We start from the raw sequence: 26878 nt of genomic DNA, 5'->3' as shown, positions 1-26878 counted from the left end.
AACATGGTCTCTTACCGACTTCACTGGGCTTCTAACCAAGGCTATGCCCTAATCCAAGATGGCCGACCTCACTGGGTTTCTAAACAAGAGTATGTATCATGTGCTAATGAAGGTGATGGAGAAGGAACGTACTCAATCTGTGGGTTATTTTTGTCAATCACAAGGTTTTTTTGTTTTTTTTACCTTTAGGCAAGTCAGATAATAACAAATTCTTATTTTTAATGATGGGCTAGGAACAGTGGGTTAACTGCCTTGTTCAGGGGCAGAATGACAGATTTGTACCTTGTCAGCTCGGGGATTTGAACTTGCAACCTTTCGGTTACTAGTCCAACGATCTAACCACTAGGCTACACTGCCGCCCCAGGTTGCTGATTGATAGATCCATTTGTATCTCTTAGGACCAAATGTATTATGCTTTTTTTGCACTAAAGTAAAATCACTGTTGAACCTGTTCTCTCTAGAGGGAATATAATGTCAAATAAAGATCACTAAAACCATTTTTTTTTTTTAATCACTCATCTAAAAGTGGTGCATGTTTTCACTGGTTCAAATGTATAGTAACTCTGATCATTAATCTCTTAACTAATTTCTAACAAATTGAGGTATTGGGAATGTTCATCAGTAGAATAACGCAAGATTCGGTTTGACCAACAAAAAAATATATTTTTATTACAGGGCTTTGATGCTTGATTATTCACTTTAATGATTTTCCCTCCCACTCCTCCCCAGTAATTTTTTGAAAAAATAACCAATAATTAATCTCTTTTTCTTGTCAACCTCTTGCTTTGTGCGTGGTGCGTGCGTGATGCACTCAATGACCGGCTGCCTCTGAGTCTCAATGCTAATTCTACATTCTAATGCTAATTCTACATTCTAATGCTAATTCTACATTCTAATTCTACAGTCTCAAACTTTTTGCCAATGAATGACGGATGACACAAATTTCTGAAAGTGATCAAAACAAGTAGCATTTTAACGGAGATCATTGTATTTGACATTCATTTTGCTTGATTCCAAAGTATTCATTTGTAAAGAAGGCATGTTTTATTTTATTTATTTATTTGTATTTATTTTCCTTGCAGCCAAGATGTCAAAGAAAATTAGCTCACCTACAGAGCAAAAGACAGGCCTGGGTAAGCCCTTATAACTTTGTGTTGATTACATTCCGTAGTAGCCCTTTTACCTTTCAGGTGCTGTTCTATTCCCACTTCCTAATTAAACCAAACTCTCCTTACAGTTTCAATGTTTGTTTGTGAGAGTGTAGCCCTAGCCTGGTGGAACCAGCCTAATAGCTGCGTTCTCCATTGTGCATCATAATTGTGTGCTATCTCACGATCAGGCTGGTTCCACCAGGCTAATTGTAGCCTAACCTGTAAGAAAGACGTGTCACTGAATGTGTAAAATTCAAATTCTGTTATCTTGTAAACTGAGACACGTACTCTCTGTTTGGCCTCGTCCTCTCTATGAGCAGAGGAGAGGGTGCGACAGCAGCGCTCTCTCCCATATAAGAGGTGCTTTTGTTGTATGAAGGAGGGCATGGAGTCCAGGAGCCTTCTCTACGTTCATAGGACTCTCTCGGTCCCTGACGTCAGTGAGTGGAGCAGTCTTGTAGTCTGTGTCTGAAATGGCACTCTATTCCCTATATAGTGTTCTACAATTGACCAGGGCCCACATTGGGCTCTGCTCAAAAGTAGTACACTATATAGGGAATAGGTTGCCATTTGAAATGGGCTGGAGTGGGATAACTGGTTATGGTACTAACCTCCACCACTGCTGTAGGCGCCTCCTGTTCCCTGATTTGACCTTTGACACTAACTCCCTGACTCCCTGACTGACTGACTGACAGACAGACTTGTTGGTTCCAGCCTCCACACCTCTCTGATTCAGAGGGGTTGGGTTAAATGCGGAAGACACATTTCAGTTGAATGCATTCAGTTGTACAACTGACTAGGTATCTCCCTTTCCCTTGTTTTGTTTGCCATGCTATTCAAACTGCTAAACATGTTGTAAAGTATTGCCCCCTCCTGTCTCCTTAAGTTACATACTGCATAATGAAGGTATGGCTTTTTCTAGATGTTTCACATTGAGAACACACCTTCTTCTTTGGCCAACTGCCCATGGTCCTACTGTAGGTGAATTAGGTGCTGAACTTATTTGTCGTTTTGAAAACTAAATTAACACCAGATCTCATGTGATCTCTCAATGATGAAACACCATGTGGTTCTTCTGGAATGACCTTTATTTGGTGCTACTGTAGTTCTTAAGATGGGTGTTTCATGTGCTGCTCCTTGGGTGCATTGTGAAGAAATGGGATGTTTTTTTCTCTAGCTTGGATATACCTCTGCATAACTAACTTGACAATACAGGACTTCTGCTGAATTTGAGCTTCTACATGAAAGTACACAGGTCTAACCTTCCGTTGGGTTATTAACCACTCCTATTTTCCTTTCCTATTCCAACTATATCAAAGCATCCACTTTCATATTATCCCTCACTTCTCCTCTCTCTTTATTTGTCCTCTCTCTATACCATCCTCACCATCCAGATGCCAAGGACAGTTCGTTCAGCCGCTCGAGGAGTTCCAGTGTGACCAGTATAGAGCGGGAGTCCCGCGAAGCTATCTCCTCCTTCCACTTCAGTGAGAGTTTCCCCAGGAAGACAGACAGCAGCCCCAGCCCCAGCCTGTGGTTGGGTACTACCCAGGGCACTGTCCTGGTCCTCTCCCTCAGCCTGCCACCTACAGGGGACCAGAGGCTGCAGCAACCTGTCGGAGTCTCTTCCTGTGGTAAGTGTGATTGCTGATATGAGCTAGGTTTGCGTCCCAAATTGAACCCTATGTAGTGTACTACTTTTGACCAGGGCCCATAGGGAAGCCATGGTACATTAATACAATAAATGACACAGTGGAGCCCATTCAACTTTTCAGGTCTCGGTCAAGGTTAGCCGGTTCACTGAACCATCTCTGTGACAGCAGAAGCATTACCACCACCTTGACTGTGGTGGCTGAATCTGGAAGGAATAATTTGCGGCGACACATACTCTCACAAATGTTCCAAATATGTATTCGTTTCTTTGCATTAAAGCAGTGGTTCTGGTAGCACTAGTGGTCTGCATGTTAACTGAAGGTTGTCAGCAAACGATATATTATTAATGAGAGAAAGACCCAGTATAAGGCCTTATAAATGTTTATAATGAAGCAAGATGTCTACCATGTCTATTTCTATGTTCTCCAGGTACTCTGATCAGACTAAAAGGAGGTATCCTGACTATGGCCTTCCTGGACTCCCTTGGGGCGGTCCTACCCCCTTCCTACGAGCCGTGGTCCGAGCCCAACGCTCCAGACGAGGAGAAGACGAGGAGGCGCAGGCCGGCCTCCCCACCCCCCACCCAGGAGGGTCAGGACAGCCAGTATGCTGTAGTGTGCTCAGAGAAACAGGCCAAGGTGGTGGGCCTGCCCTCCCAGTCCTGCTTCTTCAAACACAACATCACAGAGAGCTCCTTCGTGCTGAGAGCTGACGTGGTGCAGATGGCTGCTGGACTCTGCCTCGCCTGCTTCTGTGCTAATGGACACATCATGACTCTGAGGTACTCTGAAAGGCCCAGTCTGTGGTACTGTAGGTACTCTGAAAGGCCCAGTCTGTGGTACTGTAGGTACTCTGAAAGGCCCAGTCTGTGGTACTGTAGGTACTCTGAAAGGCCCAGTCTGTGGTACTGTAGGTACTCTGAAAGGCCCAGTCTGTGGTATACAACACAGTGCCTACTTCATTCATACTGTTAGTCTCTCTCTCCCCCCTCTCCCAGTCTACCCAGTCTCAGACCACTCCTGGATGTGAACTACCTTCCACTGACAGACATGAGGATAGCCCGGACCTTCTGCTTCTCCAACCTGGGCCAGGCTCTGTACCTCACCTCCCCCACTGAGATACAGAGGATCACATACAGCCAGGAGACCTGCGACAATCTACAGGTGTGTGTGTGTGTGTTAGGGCTGGGCGGTACACTGTATTTTACTGTATACCGCTTAGTTTTTAACTTTACCTTCTATAATGGTATTTCAATGTATGGTTTGTTAAATGTGATACGCCACGTGTAACATCTATTTTTATAGTTTACTCTGTTTGCTACTTGCTAGTCATTTTTCTCCCTCCGCCTCCGGAGTCACGACCACTTGCTGTTCACTTTCTCTGCATGGTCAGAAACAACAAGATGTTGGTGACAACGATGCTGCTTTCCACTTTGCTTCTTAATATAAATCCACAAGCGTTCTATAGTTACAATATTAGTTTGTGTATCTTAGTGTCTTAGCATGTTGTGGCTAAAATAAAACGTGTTAATGCTAATCGCTAGTTAGCTGGCTCGCTAGCTAAACCCTCTTAGTCCTCACTTCCCCCTATCTGAGATATTTCCTGCAGCCCTCATCCTCCACATACAACACCCGTTCTGACAGTCACATTCTGTTAAAGGTCCCCAAAGCACACACATCCCTGGGTCGCTCCTCTTTTCAGTTCGCTGCAGCTAGCGACTGGAACGAGCTGCAACAAACACTCAAACTAGACAGTTTTATCTCCATCTCTTCATTCAAAGTCTCAATCATGGACAATCAAATCAAATTTTATTGGTCACATACACATGGTTAGATGTTAATGCGAGTGTAGCGAAATGCTTGTGCTTCTAGTTCTGACCATGCAGTAATATCTAACAAGTAATCTAACAATTTCACAACAACTACCTTATACACACAAGTGTAAAGGAATGAATAAGAATATGTACATATAAATATATGGATGAGCGATGGCCGAACGGCATAGTCAAGCTGCAGTAGATGGTATAGACTACAGTATAGACATATGAGATGAGTAATGTAGGGGATATTCTGCCCTTGAATTGCGTTCCCATGCAAAACTAGACAGATAGCTAACAACTAAGTCTTCAATAAAACTCCCAAGGCGTAACTTTTCTTGAATCAATATTGAAAACGTTTATGTTGTGAAACTGCAAAATACAGAAAAGAATATATACTGCTCAAAAAAATAAAGGGAACACTAAAATAACACATCCTAGATCTGAATGAATGAAATAATCTTACTAAATAATTTTTTCTTTACATAGTTGAATGTGCTGACAACAAAATCACACAAAAATAATCAATGGAAATCCAATGTATCAACCCATGGAGGTCTGGATTTGGAGTCACACTCAAAATTAAAGTGGAAAACCACACTACAGGCTGATCCAACTTTGATGTAATGTCCTTAAAACAAGTCAAAATGAGGCTCAGTAGTGTGTGTGGCCTCCACGTGCCTGTATGACCTCCCTACAACGCCTGGGCATGCTCCTAATGAGGTGGCGGATGGTCTCCTGAGGGATCTCCTCCCAGACCTGGACTAAAGCATCCGCCAACTCTTGGACAGTCTGTGGTGCAACGTGGCGTTGGTGGATGGAGCGAGACATGATGTCCAAGATGTGCTCAATTGGATTCAGGTCTGGGGAACGGGCGGGCCAGTCCATAGCATCAATGCCATCCTCTTGCAGGAACTGCTGACACACTCCAGCCACATGAGGTCTAGCATTGTCTTGCATTAGGAGGAACCCAGGGCCAACCGCACCAGCATATGGTCTCACAAGGGGTCTGAGGATCTCATCTCGGTACCTAATGGCAGTCAGGCTACCTCTGGCGAGCACATGGAGGGCTGTGCGGCCCCCCAAAGAAATGCCACCCCACACCATGACTGACCCACCACCAAACCGGTCATGCTGGAGGATGTTGCAGGCAGCAGAACGTTCTCCACGGCGTCTCCAGACTCTGTCACGTCTGTCACATGTGCTCAGTGTGAACCTGCTTTCATCTGTGAAGAGCACAGGGCACCAGTGGCTAATTTGCCAATCTTGGTGTTCTCTGGCAATGCCAAACGTCCTGCATGGTGTTGGGCTGTAAGCACAACCCCCACCTGTGGACGTCGGGCCCTCATACCACCCTCATGGAGTCTGTTTCTGACCGTTTGAGCAGACACATGCACATTTGTGGCCTGCTGGAGGTCATGTTGCAGGGCTCTGGCAGTGCTCCTCCTTGCACAAAGGCGGAGGTAGCGGTCCTGCTGCTGGGTTGTTTCCCTCCTACGGCCTCCTCCACGTCTCCTGATGTACTGGCCTGTCTCCTGGTTGCACCTCCATGCTCTGGACACTACGCTGACAGACACAGCAAACCTTCTTGCCACAGCTCGCATTGATGTGCCATCCTGGATGATCTGCACTACCTGAGCCACTTGTGTGGGTTGTAGACTCCGTCTCATGCTACCACTAGAGTGAAAGCACCGCCAGCATTCAAAAGTGACCAAAACATCAGCCAGGAAGCATAAGAACTGAGAAGTGGTCTGTGGTCACCACCTGCCGAACCACTCCTTTATTGGGGGTGTCTTGCTAATTGCCTATAATTTCCACCTGTTGTCTATTCCATTTGCACAACAGCATGTGAAATGTATTGTCAATCAGTGTTGCTTCCTAAGTGGAGAGTTTTATTGACTTGGAGTTACATTGTGTTGTTTAAGTGTTCCCTTTATTGTTTTGAGCAGTGTACTTGAGTATTCAATTCAAATCGACATACTGTAGCTGTACATTATACCTTTCAAGTTGAAGTTCCATGAAAATACAAAACACGTGCCGAGGTACCATTGCATCTGGCATGACGCCAAACCATGTCGCCAATTGTTACTCATATGGTAATTGGCTAACTCCTTTCATTACTCTAATAATGTACAACCATCTCTGTAGAATAACAAAGCATATTACACTAGAAACAGTAACAAAACTTCAGTATTGTATGTTTTACAATTCGTTTGCATGACGCACGAGCAAAGTAATACAGCTGACGGCATGCATGAAAAGCATTGCAATTTGTGTGAGTAAATACAACCAACCAACATTGATATGTAAGCAACTCTATCAATAACAAGATTATCATCACTAGCTAAATGCTTGAATCCAACTTACAAACAAATATTTTCCGAGGCTGAAGCGTGACAAGAAATAGCTACACTGGAAGACCTGCACCGTAGCATTGTTTTTAGCTGCTTCTATGCGTGCAGAACGAATTCTTTACTTCCTGCTTGCGTACAGTCTAAGTACCAGAAAGCTCCACTAGGGGGCAAATAACACCATGGAACACAATGAAAATCATCTTAACCATTGTAATAAAATGATCTGTTACCTTCTGACAGGATGGCAGCACAGGGGATGTAAACATTATATAAAGTGGCATTGTTTAAAGTGGCTAGTGATACATTTATTACATCCAATTTTTCATTATTAAAGTGGCTAGAGATGAGTCAGTATGTTGGCAGCAGCCACTCAATGTTAGTGAAAGCTGTTTAACAGTCTGATGGCCTTGAGATAGAAGCTGTTTTTCAGTCTCTCTCCCAGCTTTGATGCACCTGTACTGACCTCGCCTTCTGGATGATAGCGGGGTGAACAGGCAGTGGCTCGGGTGGTTGTTGTCCTAGATGATCTTTTTGGCCTTCCTGTGACATCGGATGGTGTAGGTGTCATGGAGGGCAGGTAGTTGGCCTCCGGTGATGTGTTGTGCAGACCTCACTACCCTCTGGATAGCCTTACGGTGGTGGGCGGAGCAGCTGCCGTACCAGGCGGTGATACAGCCCGACAGGATGCTCTCAATTGTGCATCTGTAATAGTTTGAGTGTTTTTGGTGACAAGCCGAATTTCTTCAGCCTCCTGAGGTTGAAGAGGCACTGCTGTGCCTTCTTCACCACGCTGTCTGTGTGGGTGGACTCTTACTGACAGTTGTGGCTGCTTTGCGCTGTTGTCTGTGCCCAATAATGTTTGTACCATGTTTTGTGTTGCTGCCATGCTATGACGTTGTCTTAGATCTCTCTTTATGTAGTGTTGTGTTGTCTCTCTTGTCGTGATGTGTGTTATATTTTATTTATTTATTATTTTTATCCCTCGCAGGGATTTCATCTGTGAACATAGAGCTGATGCTGAAAAGCTCCAGTTTTGACTCATCTGTCTGTCCAAAGTACATTCCCCAGAAAGATTGTCTTGTCAATATGCATTTTAGCAAATTCCAGTCTGGCTTTTTGATGTGTTTTTTTTTAATTCCAAAAGTGAAGTCCTCCTGGGTCTTCTTCCATGGAGCCCACTTTCGCTCAAAAAGCGATGGATGGTGCGATCAGAAACTGACGTACCTTCACCTTGGAGTTCAGCTTGTATCTCTTTGGCTGTTATCCTTGGTTTATTTTCTACCATTCTCATAATCCTTCTGTTCAATCTGAGGTCGATTTTCCTCTTGCGACCGCGCCCAGGGAGGTTGGCTACAGTTCCATGGACCTTAAACTTCTTAATAATATTTGCAACTGTTGTCACAGGAACATCAAGCGAGAGATGGTCTTGTAGCCTTTACCTTTACCATGCTTGTCTATTATTTTCTTTCTGATCTCCTCAAATCTCTCCTTTGCTTTCTCTGGTCCATGTTCAGTGTGGTGCACACAAGGATACCAAACAGCACAGTGACTACTTTTGTCCGTTTAAATAGGCTGAATGACTGATTACAAAATTGAAAACGTGTGATACTAATTAAAGAAACAGATTAGTTTGAAATATCACTATAATCCAAGTATTTATTATATTTTCTAAGGGGTACTAACGTGTCCAGGCCATTTTAGAATCTCTTTGTAGAATGAGCAATAATTAATCTCTTTTCACAGCTTCTTTGCTTTATTCTATGACATACCAAAGGCATGCAAGTATACATGATAAAATAACTTTTAATTTCATCTTTTTTCAGGAAGGGTATCAACACATTTGAGCATATCTGTATTTCCAAGTGTTTTGATCTAAATCTCATGCCCAATCGCAATATTTGGTCAAAAAGAAATCGCAATTGAGCCTAGATTTTTTTTGTCCATAATCATGCTGCCCTATGTAGCACAGTGTGGAAATTATAACAAATGAGTGCAGAAATTGATGAAAATGCAGAAAAAGTTGAATGGGAACAGTATAAAAGACAATCAAAATAGAGAAAGACCCATTGAAATCACTTCTCATGTAGAGTCATTCACTATTCATAAAGCTTATTTAGAACTTGTATTATTAAAAATCATAAAATACAGCAATGTGTTACTGTAAAAAAAATAAAAATAAAATATTGTGATATGATATCTTGGCCATATCGACCAGCCCGTGTATGTGTGCATTTGTGCTGTGTGTGTGTGTGTGTGTGTGAGAGATCACGTTTTGTGTTTGTGGGTATGATAAATACTGAAGTTATTTTTGACATATACTGCTAAATCTGAATCTTTAGGAGATGATGGGAGAGCTGTTTACACCGTTAGAAACACCTGAAGCTCCTAATAGAGGTTTCTTCAAGGGCCTGTTTGGGGGAGGAGCTCAGTCGCTGGATAGAGAAGACCTGTGTGAGTATCATTCCCACAATACACCTCTCCTTCAGTAGCTATAGAACCGTGTTCTATTTACCTGTGACTGACATTCTAGAGCATTCTAGAGGACACATCTGATTTAGTTGGACATAGATAATGGCGTACAATATGCTTGGCATATGATAACTAATGACGTAGTGTTATTGGACACAGCGATAATGGCGTTGCAGTTATAAATCTTGTTTTTGTGGCACATCTTGGTTTCTCTCCCTCTGTCCTCTACAGTTGGTGAGACTGCGGCGGGTAAGGCATCTCGTAGCCTGGCACAGCACATTCCTGGGCCCCAGGGCATGGAGGGTATGAAGGGAGCAGCCTCTGGGGTTGTGGGGGACCTGGCCCGTGCCCGGATAGCCCTGGATGAGAGGGGGCAGAAACTGGGCGAGCTGGAGGACAGAACCGCAGCCATGATGGCCAGCGCTGACTCCTTCTCTAAACACGCTCATGATGTAAGGCCAATGCTCTACCAGGTCATCTGTGAGGTGCAAACCTGGGTTCAACTAGTATTCGTTCCCCCCCCCCAAATACTTTAATTGTTTGATTGAGCCTGCCTAGAGTGCATGATGGACAGGGTTTGCACTTTTGGCCTAAATCGAGCACGACTCAAGTATTTGAAAGAAAATGAATACTACCTGAACCCAGGTGTTGTCTATGAGTCCCGTACTGTATCTCATCCTCTTCTCTCACTTCCTTCCCTTTCTCAGATGATGCTGAAGTACAAAGATAAGAAGTGGTACCAGCTCTGATGGCAGCGAGGGGAGACAGTGGGACGCAGTTGTTTTGTTGTGCCACTTCATTATCTACAGGAGATGCAGCTCCTTCTCCTCTTCCTCCTCCTCCTCTTCTCCTTCATCTCAGAAGGAGGAGGTGTTGTATGACAGACTGAGAGGCTTTCTTCCTAGCAGCACAATACAACACTGCATTACCTCAGTCACCTGGTTACCACTGAGGAGGAGTAGACTGACTGACTGAAGCAGACTGACTGAAGCGGACGGACGGACGGACGCCTGACTGACGCAGACTGACTGACACAGACACACATACAGACTGACACAGACACACAGACTGACTGACACACACACACACGACTGACTGACACACAGACTGACTGACTGACACACAGACTGACTGACTGACACACAGACTGACTGACTGACACACAGACTGACTGACTGACACACAGACTGACTGACACACAGACAGACTGACTGACACACAGACTGACTGACTGACACACAGACTGACTGACTGACACACTGACTGACTGACTGACACACTGACTGACTGACACACTGACTGACACACTGACTGACACACTGACTGACACACTGACTGACACACTGACTGACACACTGACACAGACACACAGACTGACTGACTGACTGACTGACTGACTGACTGACTGACTGACTGACTGACTGACAGACACACAGACTGACTGACACAGACACACAGACTGACTGACACAGACACACAGACTGACTGACACAGACACACAGACTGACTGACTGACACAGACACACAGACTGACTGACTGACACAGACACACAGACTGACTGACTGACACAGACACACAGACTGACTGACTGACACAGACAGACACACTGACTGACTGACTGACACAGACAGACACACTGACTGACTGACACAGACAGACACACTGACTGACTGACACAGACAGACACACTGACTGACTGACACAGACACACTGACTGACTGACACAGACACACTGACTGACTGACACAGACACACTGACTGACTGACACAGACACACTGACTGACACACAGACACACTGACTGACACACTGACTGACTGACACACTGACTGACTGACTGACACAGACCGACTGAGTGACTGACACATATTGACTGACACAGACCGACTGAGTGACTGACACATATTGACTGACACAGACCGGACGGAGGAGGAGGAAGAGTTATTCTGGATCTTTCTTTCTATGTCATCTGAGGAGATGATGCTCATTCCCTTAGTCCCTCTCCTCTGGGTTAAGGGGACTGATCCTGTGTTTCATCAGTCATGCTCTTATCTGTTCAGCTGTTTGGTTCTCCAAGAGGTAAGATCACTACACACAATGAGTACTGTTGGAGGTTACCTGTGAGATGACCTGTGCAGGGGCCAGGTGAGGTGTTGTCTGCTCTTCACAGTGTCAACCAATCACAATGGTCCTCTTAGGGGAGTCTCCTGTGTGTGGAGGAAACTCCATGTAAACCAGCCAGTGGAACCATCTCTGTTCCTGAAGTCCTAATATCTATAGCAATGGTTTTAATGAATCAACAATTGATTCATCCCCTCTGTGTTTTCTCTCTGGTTTCTCCATTTCTTTCTTTCTTATGTTTGATTTACATCTATATTTGTCATCTTTATTTGCTGTTTTTTTGTTTTTCAAGTAAGTCCATCCAAGCACTTAATTAATTAAACATGAGTTTATTGATGAGTCATATTGATGGTGTGATTAATAACTTTTTTCCATATTTTTTACTACTGCTACAGTAGGCCTGGTTATATGCTATTATCCCTTATCATTCATACAGTCAGTTTGAACAGTAGGCCTGGTTATATGCTATTATCCCTTATCATTCATACAGTCAGTTTGAACAGTAGGCCTGGTTATATGCTATTATCCCTTATCATTCATACAGTCAGTTTGAACAGTAGGCCTGGTTATATGCTATTATCCCTTATCATTCATACAGTCAGTTTGAACAGTAGGCCTGGTTATATGCTATTATCCCTTATCATTCATACAGTCAGTTTGAACAGTAGGCCTGGTTATATGCTATTATCCCTTATCATTCATACAGTCAGTTTGAACAGTAGGCCTGGTTATATGCTATTATCCCTTATCATTCATACAGTCAGTTTGAACAGTAGGCCTGGTTATATGCTATTATCCCTTATCATTCATACAGTCAGTTTGAACAGTAGGCCTGGTTATATGCTATTATCCCTTATCATTCATACAGTCAGTTTGAACAGTAGGCCTGGTTATATGCTATTATCCCTTATCATTCATACAGTCAGTTTGAACAGTAGGCCTGGTTATATGCTATTATCCCTTATCATTCATACAGTCAGTTTGCACATCATATTTGTTTTGAAGCAAGAAGTCAAATAGAACACAGTTCCCTTGTTTGTTTACTGAAAGTTCTTTCCTTTTTTGTTGTTGTATTGTTTATCATGGAATTTCAGTTGTTGTGTGTTGTCAGTGTATACATACCGGGCTCTTACTACAGTATCCACTAAACTGAACCCACTTGACAGGCATGTGCAGGAAATGTTTAGCCAAAAATAAGTCTACAAACATGGATATAATCAAGACCTGAAGGGTTGTTGGTATGTTGGAAACACTGTGCAGCTTAAATATAGTTCTCTCTTACGAGGTTATAGAGTTATGGACATAGATGACGTCAGGGCCAGTTTTCTATTTTGTTCTCAGCTCTGATTGGCTGAGACATAGCGTTGAGGTTAATGATTTGGCTCAGAGATAGAGTTGAGAGTTATGTACAACAGACTAAGGTGAAGATACCCCTGGACACTCATCTTGGTTCAGTTTTGCATTGTCCTCACTAATGGTTAGGATTGGGGGAGGGGATTATAGCTGATCCTAGATCTGTACCTAAGGGAAACGTAAAGACATTCAAATCTTTACCTCCACCTACCAAACAATGTGGTAATATTGCATTACAGGTTGGGTTACTCAGTCTTCTCACAATCCTTCCATAGTGATTCTAATACAATTTTCTCATGACTTATTAATTTAAAATCGTTTTGAATGTTTAGAGAAAAAAGCATGTCTCTTATAGCACAAGCAAACATATAAAGCTGTCTTTGTATTCGTAGTGTCAGCAGAAGAAGTGACCAAGTGCCATGTAATGTTCAGTAAAACATTAATTGGTCATTAGTTTCTGAATCAACCACTATCTTAACAGACAACTCTCTTCTGCCTTTGCTTATCATGATGCATATATGCTAACCTCTACCTATTTATGTGTGTATCTGTGTTTGTCAACATCCATATATTCAGGAATATGTGTATGGGCACATATATTTATACTTGCAGCCATAGATGTAGTATATTGTTAAGATTTTTTTATTTTCTTCCTTAATGGTGTTTTTCAGTGTGACTATTTGGTTAAAAGTTGGGTTTTTTTTATGTGCAAGGAGATGCTGCCATTTGTGTTGAGGTAGAATAATTTATCTTTTGTTCTTTTTTTTCCAAATAACCTTCAGTTACCAAATGAAAAATTATGTTTTCCCTCCAGGTGGCTGCCAACAGCTGTATATAAACAAGTAGTGGGACAAGACAACTGGAGGCAAATCTGATAGTGCTGGTTTTGGCAAAGTGACGCAGGACGTATCCCAAATTACACCTTATTCAAAAGTAGTGCACTACATACTGTAGGGAATAGGGTGCCATTTGGGATTCTTAATTTTAAAACTGTCTTCTTGATTGACCAATCTCCGACCGTCTGTCTGGATGGATGTGAGAACTACATAACTCTATAGGCCTGATCATACTGTGTGAAAAATGGTGGAAAAGCTTCTCTATGCTTGTCACTCCTTAATCCAGAAGACCTAGGAAAATTGGATTTTCAGTTGAGCGGATTTGACCTTACTCATACTACTGACTTGTTAGCTGTTTTTGCACTATTTGTCCTTCCTTGAATCACTTTTGTCAGTTTAAGTTTGTTGTTTATATTTTTCCTTGTTTATTTCTCTGAAGGACAAAAACATGTTGGACATGTTAACTGTGTGATACACCAGTAATATACTGACTGGCTTCATTTTCAGATTTGTTTTCATTGCCCATTAATGATATTCTATTTATATATTTCAGAAGAAAGTATATAATTTTAATTTCAATATATTGCAAATAAATACTTTTAATGTATAATTTAAGAAGAATAGAATGGTGCATTTTAAGATAAATGTGTCTCCAAAACAATGCTTGTACATAATGCCCATTATTCCAACATGAAATGAACATTTCTGGTGGTATATTTAATGTGTGCATCTCAGATTCATATATATATATATATTCACATTTTAGGAGATTGTCTGTTGAATGAGCTCCCAGTATATTTGAATTCACTAGAAGCCATTCAGTCAGGTTGCAACATATACCCCATAATGAGAAAGCAAAAACAGGTTTGTAGACATTTTTGCAAATGTATTAAAAGTAAAAAATGAAATACCTTATTTACATTAGTATTTAGACCCTTTGCTGAGACTCAATTGAGCTCAGGTGCATCCTGTTTCCATTGATCATCCTTGAGATGTTTCTAGAACTTGATTGGAGTCCACCTGTGGTAAATTCAATTGATTGGACATGATTTGGAAAGGCACACCCCTGTCTATATAACGTCCCACAGTTGGCGTCAAAGCAAAAACCAAGCCATGAGGTCGAAGGAACTGTCCGTAGAGCTCCGAGACAGGATTGTGTCGAGGCACAGATCTGGGGAATGGTACCAAAACATTTCTGCATCATTGAAGTTCCCCAAGAACACAGTGGCCTCCATCATTCTTAAATGGAAGAAGTTTGGAACCACCAAGACTCTTCCTAGAGCTGGCCACCTGGCCAAACAGTAATTTGGGGAGAAGGTCCTTGGTCAGGGGGGTTGCTGAGGACTATTTCTGTCTGTAATAAAGCCCTTTTGTGGAGAAAAACTCATTCTGATTGACAGGGCCTGGCTATCCAGTGGGTGGACCTGGCTCCCAAGTGGGTGAGCATTTGGCCTCCCAGACCCACCCATGGCTGCACCCGGCTCCCAAGTGGGTGAGCATTTGACCTCCCAGACCCACCCATGGCTGCACCCCTGCTCAGTCATGTGAAATCCATAGATTAGGGCCTAATGAATGTATTTCAATTGACTGATTTCCTTTTATGAACTGTAACTCACTAAAATCTTTGGAATTGTTGCATCTTGCGTTTTATTTTTCTGTTCAGTGTATATATATATAGTTGTGTAATGGAAATAAAATCTATCTAAAACAAATTGTGTTTGCATCTGTTTTTCAAAATGTCCATTCCATGTTTTAAGGGTTGATAAAACACACAATTCATCATCACAGGGGTCCAACAGTCCTCCTGGAGAGAGCTACTGGTCCAACTGTCCTCCTGGAGAGAGTTACTGGTCCAACAGTCCTGGAGAGAGCTACAGTACTGGTCCAACTGTCCTCCTGGAGAGAGCTACAGTACTGATCCAACTGTCCTCTTGGAGAGAGCTACAGTACTGATCCAACTGTCCTCCTGGAGAGAGCTACAGTACTGGTCCAACTGTCCTCCTGGAGAGAGCTACAGTACTGGTCCAACAGTCCTCCTGGAGAGAGCTACAGTACTGGTCCAACTGTCCTCCTGGAGAGAGCTACAGTACTGGTCCAACTGTCCTCCTGGAGAGAGCTATAGTACTGGTCCAACAGTCCTCCTGGAGAGAGCTTCAGTACTGGTCCAACAGTCCTCCTGGAGAGAGCTTCAGTACTGGTCCAACAGTCCTCCTGGAGAGAGCTACAGTACTGGTCCAACAGTCCTCCTGGAGAGAGCTACAGTACTGGTCCAACAGTCCTCCTGGAGAGAGCTACAGTACTGGTCCAACAGTCCTCCTGGAGAGAGCTACAGTACGGGTCCAACAGTCCTCCTGGAGAGAGCTACAGTACGGGTCCAACAGTCCTCCTGGAGAGAGTTACTGGTCCAACAGTCCTGGAGAGAGCTACAGTACTGGTCCAACAGTCCTGGAGAGAGCTACAGTACTGGTCCAACAGTCCTGGAGAGAGATACAGTACTTGTCCAACTGTCCTCCTGGAGAGAGCTACAGTACTGGTCCAACAGTCCTCCTGTAGAGAGCTACAGTACTGGTCCAACAGTCCTCCTGGAGAGAGCTACAGTACTGGTCCAACTGTCCTCCTGGAGAGAGCTACAGTACTGGTCCAACTGTCCTCCTGGAGAGAGTTACCTGGTCCAACTGTCCTCCTGGAGAGAGCTACAGTACTGGTCCAACAGTCCTCCTGGAGAGAGCTACAGTACTGGTCCAACTGTCCTCCTGGAGAGAGCTACAGTACTGGTCCAACTGTCCTCCTGGAGAGAGCTATAGTACTGGTCCAACAGTCCTCCTGGAGAGAGCTTCAGTACTGGTCCAACAGTCCTCCTGGAGAGAGCTTCAGTACTGGTCCAACAGTCCTCCTGGAGAGAGCTTCAGTACTGGTCCAACAGTCCTCCTGGAGAGAGCTACAGTACTGGTCCAACAGTCCTCCTGGAGAGAGCTACAGTACGGGTCCAACAGTCCTCCTGGAGAGAGCTACAGTACGGGTCCAACAGTCCTCCTGGAGAGAGTTACTGGTCCAACAGTCCTGGAGAGAGCTACAGTACTGGTCCAACAGTCCTGGAGAGAGCTACAGTACTGGTCCAACAGTCCTGGAGAGAGCTACAGTACTTGTCCTCCTGGAGAGAGCTACAGTACTGGTCCAACAGTCCTCCTGGAGAGAGCTACAGTACTGGTCCAACTGTCCTCCTGGAGAGAGTTACCTGGTCCAACTGTCCTCCTGGAGAGAGTTACTGGTCCAACTGTCCTCCTGGAGAGAGTTACTGGTCCAACAGTCCTCCTGGAGAGAGCTACTGGAATCGATTTACTTCAGTGGCTGACAATTACAGCGTTGATTGATCTGACATGTACTCAATCAGTCAATTGTGGTATATGTCGAACAGAGGGCGCCAGAGTACAGATAATGCTCAATTGCCTCTTTTTTTTCCTTCTTTTTTTTTTAACGCGAAGCAGAATTCGCTTGGATTGAATGGCACTCTGGACCAACTCTAGACCAGAGAGACAAAGTTCATTCCGGGGAGAGAGAGGGTGCTTTGCACCATGTGCTACAACAAGTGTATTCGGAGCTAGGCATACAGATAAGAAGCGGTGAAAAGCGTTTCATCTCGCATTTACCGCCACTCTGAAGTTTGGAGTACTGAGTGATGAAAACAACGATATTTGGACGTTGCCGCGCCAGGACTGCCCTTTTCGAAACAGCAGCAATGAAACAAACAAAAGCGGTGAGGAACAAAGAATGTTTGAAATTCAGCTCGTGGACACTTAATGCACAATTCCTTCAGTTTTGTTTATCTCATGTATATGTTGTGTTTCTTTGGTTGGATATCATGCCTTCTCTTTCTCTCACCTGCTTGGATTAATTGATGACCAGACCACACCTACTAGGTTGGATTTTTGGACGCCATGGTCTAGTCATAATAAAATATTTGCATTGTTTGTTATCCAGAATTTTGGGAACACCAATATTGCAGCGTTTAACATGGTAACCTTTATTTTTTTGTAACAGTAGACTCGGCTCTTTTTAGATTTCGTTTTGTATTCTTCATCAGTTTAATAATCTCTGCATGCGTTTGTGATTTTGGATCCAATAAGAATGACAGGCCGCGGTGGATGTAAAATTGTGTCAAAGATACCGGCGCTCCTGAGGTTTACATTTTGGAGATAACGGAACCATTTCTAACACAGCCTATGCATGGAAAACATTGCTCATCGTATGTCAAAATGATGCGCACCGGCCCCGGCCTTGTCTATGAGTGGCTACAGAATCTTAAACTGCCTCAATACTTGGAGGGATTTGTGGACAATGGATACGATGATCTCGAAGTTTGTAAACAAATTGGTGACCCCGATCTGGACGCCATAGGGGTCCACGTCCAGCACCACCGACAAAAATTGCTCGACGCAGTGAAGAGGTTGAGAGAGCAGGAGAAGGAAAAAGTTCTGGGTCTTTACTTCACCCTCGAGCCCCTGTACCCCTCTTCCTGTAGACCCTCGTTGGGCACCAACATAATGCACATCACAGAGTGCGAGCATGACCTCCAGGGGTCAAGGTCATGGACAGAACCCAACCAGGAGGAAGTTGGAATTGGGGCTCACCAAAGATTTCACCAAGAGTCATGTCCTAAAAACAACAATTTGAGTTTCACTGATTGTAAAGAGTTGGTGACTTACCCCAAACTGAAACTGAAGCTCTTGATCAGGGATAAACTTGTGAAAGATGGAATCGACCTCAGTGAGCTGCCATACACCCACAAGGTAGGCTCCTATGTCATTATTGATGTTGATAATTACAATGTTTCTTCATAGACTGTCACATTCAATTACACTCTTCCCTCTGTGTCCGCTATGATGAATAGTATGGACAATTTCTTTGTTGCTGTATACCAGCAATTGTGCTCTGACACTTTCAGAGTCAGGATGACTACTGCTCGAGGCCTTATGGGCAGTCGGAGGACTTTAATACACACACACACACACATTTAGAAATGTATCTACTCAGAAGTGAATTTGGGTCTATAGGTCTGACCGACACACCTGCTGAAACAATGCTCTGTTGTGAGAGTCCATTTAATTTATAAGTCCTATGGGACACATTATTGACCTGGCTGGGTTAATGAGCTCATATCTTGCAGACTTTCTGAGCTAACAGCTATATCATTGTTACTTAACTGTATTTTACTGTTGGTTAATCTGATAGCCTCCATTGTCTGCCACCGTAGCGTTGGAGACATAGTGTGCTTTCCAATTGGCACCCTATTCCCTACATAGTACACTCATTTTTTACCAGAACCCTATGGGTCCTGGTCAAAAGTAGTGCACTAAATAGGGGTTAGTTTCCATTTGATTGCCATTTGGAACGAACACAGAGTATTCAGATACTGTATCTGTCTACCTCTCATTCCATCCCTCTGCTCTGACAGTTGTTTTACGGAGAATGGCGTCACTCTACTGTTGTGACGCAGAATGCATAGCACCATAGAATAAAGGTTTTATCAGATATTATTCATCCTGATCAGACAGGTGTTTTACATGGATGATACATTGGAGATAATGTAAGACAATTACATGAAACGCCAAAGAAACCAGGCCTGATGACATCACATACGATACAGATGCTCTGTGTACATCCCCTCAGACTAATGCTGTTATTCACGGTCAGAGAGCTAGGCAGGGTCTGCAGTTGCAGACTGTAGTATTGGCTTTAACCTTCATTGTGGTGTAAAGTATAGGTCTATTTAGTAATTGGAATCAGCACCACATTGCAGCAAAGACCAACTCCTGTTCTCCAGTATGGGGTTTGGCAGATTTTTGATTTAGGTTGCTGCCTCGTGGTGTTCTAAAATTGGTTCTGTGTCAGTGGATAGTGGTTAGACCTATATCGTATAAACAATGAATGAATTTGATTTCCTGACTCGGTGAGCCAGACATGGCTGTCAAAAATGGCCTTGCCTTTCCAGAAAGTCTTATTGGAGCTGAGATGTTACAACAGATGAAGAATACCTGCTTAGGCTGCAGTCTCGGGCTGCAGTCTCGGGCTGCAGTCTCGGGCTGCATGAATGGGCTACGGCCTCGGGCTACGGTCTCGGGCTGCACTCTCGGGCTACTGTCACACACAGTTTTTCCCTCCACTTTTAGCAAAATGATTCGTAATGTCACCAGTGCTGGTGCGGTCATTCTCAGTGGCAAAATGTTCAAAGTGGCTAGAGAGGACGCAGTAATGAGAATCCTATACTACGGAATATTAGGATAGGCTATTCATCCTTGGCTACGTTTCATTCAGTTGCAAAACTGAAACGCAAAACTGGAAACGCAAAACTGGCACCTGTCGTCGTTCCTCGCACATGCTGACCATCATGATGGATTTATTTAAAGAGATGAAGTCCAGACAGGCTTATTTTGGGAAACTTTCTGAATGGACATAGCTAGTTCTTTAACTCGTACACACCCACCCACCTAAGAGGACCCACTGAACCAAAGCTGCCTGCAGCGCATCTCACTCAGACGCATAAACAACATCACATTTCTCCTTTCCCAAAAATGTATTAAAAACCTTGCCACAGATTCAAATCCTTTCTGTAGGATATCAAAATCTATTCTATTGATCAGCCGCTGATACATTTTAGGGAAACAATAGGTGGTTATGTTGACACTAATTTCAGTGCTGTATCAAAATCTGTGCAACCACTGGAATCCCCTTTCACAAAAATCCTGGCAAAATGCATAGGTCATAGAATGAAAAAGGTTTATCAGATATTATTCATCCTGATCAGTTTGTTTTATTTATTTACATGGATGAGACATTGGAGATAATATTACTTGAAACAATAGAACACTATGAAACACCAAAGAAACCAGACCTGGTCTTCATAGCAGATTTAGAAAAGGCCTTTTTAAGTATGACTAGGAGTTTTATATAAATGCCTGGACTATTTTAATTAGGTGGTATCTCTTACTCAACGGGTTAGATACAGTATGTATAGTAACCCCAAGTGTAAAATATTAAAAGTTACTTCAAGTATTGAACTGTCAAGAGGAGTTAAACTAGGTTGTCAATATATGCCGATGACTCAAGACTTCCCTAAAGTCCGCCATCTTGATCACTGCACAGTGGAGGGTCTAGATCATTTATCTAGCCTCTCTGAACTCCAACCTAATTATGATAAGTATACCACATTATGTATTGGATCATTTAGAAGTCAACTTTTACATTACCCTATAGTTTACCAATTAAGTGGTCAAATCAAATGATATTTGTCACATACACATGGTTAGCAGATGTTATTGTAAGTGTAGCGAAATGCTTGTGTGTCACGACTTCTGCCGAAGTCGATGCCTTTCCTTGTTCGAGCGGTGTTCGGCGGTCGACATCACCGGCCTTCTAGCCATCGCCGATCCATTTGTTTTGTCTTGTTTTTCCACACACCTGGTTCTCATTGCCCGTCATTATGTGTTGTGTATTTAAACCCTCTGTTTCCCCCATGTCTTTGTGTGATATTGTTTATCTGTGTTGATGTATGCGCACGTTGGTCTGGTTGCACTGGGTTATGTATACCCGTTTTATATTTCGTGTTCATTGTGCCGTGTGCTTTTGATTCGCCTGAATAAAAGGCTCTGTGTGCTACCAAATACCTGCTCTCCTGCGCCTGACTCCCTTGCAGCCACTTACGCATAGCTGACATTGTGCTTCTAGTTCTGACAGTGCAGTTTAACCTGTCTGGGCTAGGGGGCAGTATTTTCACGGCCGGATTAAAAACGTACCCAATTTAAACAGGTTACTACTCTGGCCCAGAAACTAGAATATGCATATTATTAGTAGATTTGGATAGACAACACTCTGAAGTTCCTAAAACTGTTTGAATGGTGTCTGTGAGTATAACATAACTCATATGGCAGGCAAAAACCTGAGAAAAATCCAAGCAGGAAGTGGAAAGTCAGAGAATTGTAGTTCTTCTTTTGATTCTCTATCGAAAATACAGTATCTGTGGGGGACGTTGCACTTCCTAAGGCTTCCATTGGCTGTCAACAGCCTTCAGAAAGTGGTTTGAGCATTCTCCTGTCACTGGGCAGATAATAGGAGCTCAGTTTCTCAGTGGTCTGCCTGGCAACAAAGGGATTGGATATGCGCTGTCACGCGAGTGCGCCGTTCCTTCTTTTTCTTCTTGAATGAATATGCTATTGTCCGGTTGGAATATTATCGCAATTTTACGTTAAAAATACCATAAAGATTGATTTTAAACAGCGTTTGACGTGCTTCTAAGTATGGTAATGGAACATTTTGACTTTTCGTCTCTGGTTCCGCGCTCACGCGTTATGCCTTTGGATAAGTGATCTGTACGCACGAACAAAACAGAGGTATTTGTACATAAATATGGATTATTTCGAACAAAAACAACATTTCTTGTGGAAGTAGCAGTCTTGGGAGTGCATTCTGACGAAGATCAGCAAAGGTAAGAGAATATTTCTAATACTAATTCTGAGTTTAGGTTGCCCCGAACTTGGCGGGTGTCTGAATAGCTCGCCGTGATGGCTGAGCTATGTACTCAGAATATTGAAAAATGTGCTTTCTCCGTAAAGCTATTTTAAAATCTGACACAGCGGTTGCATCCAGGAGTAGTCTATCTATAATTCTTTAAATAATTGTTATATATTTTGTCAATGTTTATGATGAGTATTTTTGTAAATTGATGTGCACATTCACTGGACGTTTTGGTGGGATTACATTTTCTGAACATCGCGCGCCAAAGTAAAATGCTGTTTTTGGATATAAATATGAACTTTATTGAACAAAACATACATGTATTGTGTAACATAATGTCCCAGGAGTGTCATCGGATGAAGATCATCAAAGGTTAGTGCTTCATTTAGCTGTGTTGTGGGTTTTATTGACATGTCCTTGCTTGGAAAATGGCTGTGTGATTTTTTTCTGTCTATGTACTCTCCTAACATAATCTAATGTTTTGCTTTTGCTGTAAAGCCTTTTTGAAATGGGACAATGTGGTTACATCAAGGAGAAGTGTATGTTTGAGAAAGTTGAATTATGACATTTTGTTGTTTTTGAATTTGCCGCCCTGATATTTCACTGGCTGTGTCCCGCAGGTGCCCATGTTAGCGTCCCACGTAGCCCATAGAAGTAATCTAACAATTCCCCAACAACTACCTAATTCACACAAATCTAACGGGCTGAGTGAGATATGTATATGGATGAGTGATGGCCGAGCGGCATAGGCAAGGTGCAATAGATGGTATAAAATACATTTCTCGAATCCCATGTATATACTGTAAGATATGTAAACATGATTAATATTAAAGTGGTATTATTTAGAGTGCATTGTATAAAGTGACAAGTGATCCATTTAAAGTGGCCAGTGATTGGGTCTCAATGTAGGCAACAGCCTTTCTTAGTTAGTGATTGCTGTTTAGCAGTCTGATGGCCTTGAGATAGAAGCTGTTTTCAGTCTCTCAGTCCCAGCTTTGATGCACCTGTACTGACCTCGCCTTCTGGATGGTAGCGGTGCGAACAGGCAGTGGCTCGGGTGGTTGATGTCCTTGATGATATTTTTGGCCTTCATGTGACATCGGGTGCTGTATGTGTCATGGAGGGCAGCCCGACAGGATGATCTTGATTGTGCGTCTGTAAAAGTTTCAGGGTTTTGAGTGACAAGGCAAATTTCTTCAGCTTCCTGAGGTTGAAGAGGTGCTGTTGCGCCTTCACCACACTGTCTCAGTGGACCATTTCAGTTTGTCTGTGATGTGTACGCCGAGGAACTTAAAACTTTCCACCTTCTCCACACTTGTCCCTTCGATGTGAATAGGGGGGTGCTCCCTCTGCTGTTTCCTGAAGTCCACGATCATCTCCTTTTGTTTTGTTGATGTTGAGTGAGAGGTTATTTTCCTGGCACCACAATCCCAGGGCCCTTACCTCCTCACTGTAGGCTGTCTCGTCGTTGTTGGTAATCAGGCCTATTACTGTTGTCATCTGCAAACTTGATGATCAAGTTGGAGGCGTGCATGGCCACACAGTCGTGGGTGAACAGGGAGTACAGGAGGGGGCTGAGCACACACCTTTGTGGGGCCCCAGTGTTGAGGGTTAGCGAAGTGGAGATGTTTCCTACCTTCACCACCTGGGGGTGGCCCGTCAGAAAGTCCAGGACCCAATTGCACAGGGTGGGGTTGAGACCCAGGGCTTCCAGCTTGATGATGAGCTTGGAGGGTGCTATGGTGTTGAATGCTGAGCTGTAGTCAATGAACAGCATTCTTACATAGGTATTCATTTTCAGAAAGGATACGGCAGTGTGATAGCGATTGCGTCGTCTGTGGACCTGTTGGGGCGGTATGCAAACTGAAGTGAGTCTAGGGTGGCCGGTAAGGTGGAGGTGATATGAGCCTTGATGAGTCTCTCAAAGCACTTCATGATGACAGAAGTGAGTGCTATGGGGCGGTAGTCATTTAGTTCAGTTATCTTTGCCTTCTTGGGTAAAGGAACCATGGTAGCCATCTTGAAGCATGTGGGGACAACAAACTGGGATGGGGAGCGATTGAATACAGTAGTGCCTCCTTCAAAAGTTGTGAGCTGACACCGCGGGACTTGGAGGTACCCAGCGTCATTGCTTTACTGCTCCAGACCACCACAAGGGGGAGTTAGAGCACTCATTATACATTTGGGTCTCAAGGTTTTTATATGACCAATCATATCGAGTGGTTCCAATGACGAATTTGACGCAAGCCACCTGTTCCCCCTGGTGACTTTCTTCAGCAAAGATGGCTGACAAAACATTACGGTGGAAGCAAATGTAAGTAATTATAACGTCATAACGAGTCAAGCAAAACATGTACAATTGAGAGGAATATGTTAGTTAATGTAGAGACAAACGATGTGCATATTTTTTTTGTCAAAGTTGATTTACGAAAATTGCTATTTAGCAAGTTTGCTGACTAGCTAACATTAGCCAGCTAGCTAGCAATGACATAAGTATGACATTGTAATTTGTGTTTATTGTTTTTAGGGACTCCTGAGAACCAGCAAACCAGGCTGTCGTCTTAGGAAACAGTGGATGTGAAGAATCTAGCTAGCTAAAGCATTGACTGCAAATTGAATGTACAATTGTGTAAGCTTTCCTTGCCATGCAAAGCAGCTAAAGTAACATAGCTAGCTAGCTAACTATTTACTTGCTTATTGTGTAGTGGAGGATAAAAATAACTGTTTGCTGATGGATGTGTAGCTAGCTACAGTATGTAGCCGATCTGCGTATGGACCCTAAAACTATAGGTTCTGAACTAATATTCATACCAATCTATGAACCTCAGCTATCATAGTTGTTGTATCAACTTCAAGTCTGAATGGCATTAATGAAGCCTAATGATTGAGTAGAATATAATAACTGTATTGTGCCAAGGATGCAAGTCCTAAATACATGTACTGAAGTTATTACCACGCATTGTAGTCTGTACATTGAGTATATTCACTGATTATGTACTCTTCCTTGGCAAATAAAGGTGCGGTTCAGGTATGAATCTCTGAGACATTCTTTTTCAGTCATATCCAATACCAAGTGTATCAAACTCCATTCTTTGAATGATGCTGTGTCTGCATGTATGTATTACCATTATACACTTCAGCAGTGTTTACCACTCCCACTCCTGGGACATCAATGATTCCACATTGTAACTATGCAATAGACTAGAAACATGATTCAAGTAAAGGCTGATTTGTAATTCATATATACAGAGGAGGAAGAAAAACTATGCTTATCTAACTCCCTTCATCTGCATTAACCTGTTAGGGCTAGGGGGCAGTATTGACACAGCCGGATAAAAAACGTACCCGATTTTTAATCTGGTTACTACTCCTGCCCAGTAACTAGAATATGCATATAATTATTGGCTTTGGATAGAAAACACCCTAAAGTTTCTAAAACTGTTTGAATGGTGTCTGTGTGCATTACAGAATTCATATGGCAGGCCAAAACCTGAGAAGATTCCATGCAGGAAGTGGCCTGTCTGACAAGATGTGTTTCATCTAGGCTGTTTTTAATGAAGATTTAGGATCTTTGCTCTAACGTGACACTTCCTACGGCTCCCATAGGCTCTCAGAGCCCAGGAAAAAGCTGAACGATATCGAGGCAGGCTCTGGCTGAAACACTTTATCGCGTTTGGCAAGTGGCCGCTCAGAGTACTGTGGGCTTAGGCGCGTGCCCGAGTCAACCGAATGCTTTATTTTTTTTCATCTGTTTACCTAAATGCAAATTCCCGGTCGGAATATTATCGCTTTTTTACGAGAAAAATGGCATAAAAATGGATTTTAAACAGCGGTTGACATGCTTCGAAGTACGTTAATGGAATATTTAGATTTTTTTTTTCACGAATTGCGCCATGCTCGTAACCCTTATTTACCCTTTCGGATAGTGTCTTGAACGCACGAACAAAACGCCGCTGTTTGGATATAACGATGGATTATTTTGGACCAAACCAACATTTGTTATTGAAGTAGAAGTCCTGGGAGTGCATTCTGACGAAGACAGCAAAGGTAATAACATTTTTCTTATAGTAAATCTGACTTTGATGAGTGCTAAACTTGCTGGGTGTCTAAATAGCTAGCCCTGTGATGCCGGGCCATCTACTGAGAATATTGCAAAATGTGCTTTCACCGAAAAGCTATTTTAAAATCGGACATAGCGAGTGCATAGAGGAGTTCTGTATCTATAATTCTTAAAATAATTGTTATGCTTTTTGTGAACGTTTATCGTGAGTAATTTAGTAAATTCACCGGCAGTGTTCAGTGGGAATGCTAGTCACATGCTAATGTAAAAAGCTGGTTTTTGATATAAATATGAACTTGATTGAACAAAACATGCATGTATTGTATAACATAATGTCCTAGGGTTGTCATCTGATGAAGATCATCAAAGGTTAGTGCTGCATTTAGCTGTGGTTTGGGTTTATGTGACATTATATGCTAGCTTGAAAAATGGGTGTCTGATTATTTCTGTCTGGGTACTCTGCTGACATAATCTAATGTTTTGCTTTCGTTGTAAAGCCTTTTTGAAATCGGACAGTGTGGTTAGATTAACGAGAGTCTTGTCTTTAAAATGGTTTA

At 42.9% G+C, this 26878-nt stretch overlaps 2 protein-coding genes across 7 annotated transcripts in view; both read left to right on the top strand.

Annotated features, from left to right (window-relative positions):
- The window catches only part of LOC106611318 (syntaxin binding protein 5b (tomosyn)), a 49490-nt gene extending 38744 nt beyond the window's left edge, over window positions 1-10746 (top strand). For 2 of the 6 annotated variants that reach the window (XM_014211374.2, XM_014211375.2), the window contains 8 exons: window positions 1083-1133; window positions 1472-1591; window positions 2546-2785; window positions 3234-3585; window positions 3802-3967; window positions 9314-9425; window positions 9675-9895; window positions 10151-10746. In XM_014211374.2, the coding sequence (XP_014066849.2) occupies window positions 1083-1133; window positions 1472-1591; window positions 2546-2785; window positions 3234-3585; window positions 3802-3967; window positions 9314-9425; window positions 9675-9895; window positions 10151-10192 (1304 nt within the window). In that variant the 3' untranslated portion in view covers window positions 10193-10746. Of the gene's footprint in view, window positions 1-1082; window positions 1134-1471; window positions 1592-2545; window positions 2786-3233; window positions 3586-3684; window positions 3969-9313; window positions 9426-9674; window positions 9896-10150 lie in introns of those variants that run through there. The other 4 variants (XM_014211377.2, XM_014211376.2, XM_014211378.2 and 1 more) reach the window with 3 other exon arrangements.
- A 6484-nt stretch (window positions 10747-17230) lies between these two features.
- Window positions 17231-26878, top strand: part of LOC106611319 (SAM and SH3 domain containing 1b) — a 115038-nt gene continuing 105390 nt past the window's right edge. The window contains 1 exon segment of the mRNA XM_045723665.1: window positions 17231-18540. Coding sequence (XP_045579621.1) covers window positions 18007-18540 — 534 coding nt within the window. The 5' untranslated portion in view covers window positions 17231-18006.

The sequence above is a fragment of the Salmo salar genome, chromosome ssa09 (assembly GCF_905237065.1).
Source record: "Salmo salar chromosome ssa09, Ssal_v3.1, whole genome shotgun sequence".
Taxonomy (NCBI): Eukaryota; Metazoa; Chordata; class Actinopteri; order Salmoniformes; family Salmonidae; genus Salmo; species Salmo salar.
The sequence above is the reverse complement of the archived record's forward strand: the minus strand, read 5'-3'. Positions and strand labels throughout refer to the sequence as shown.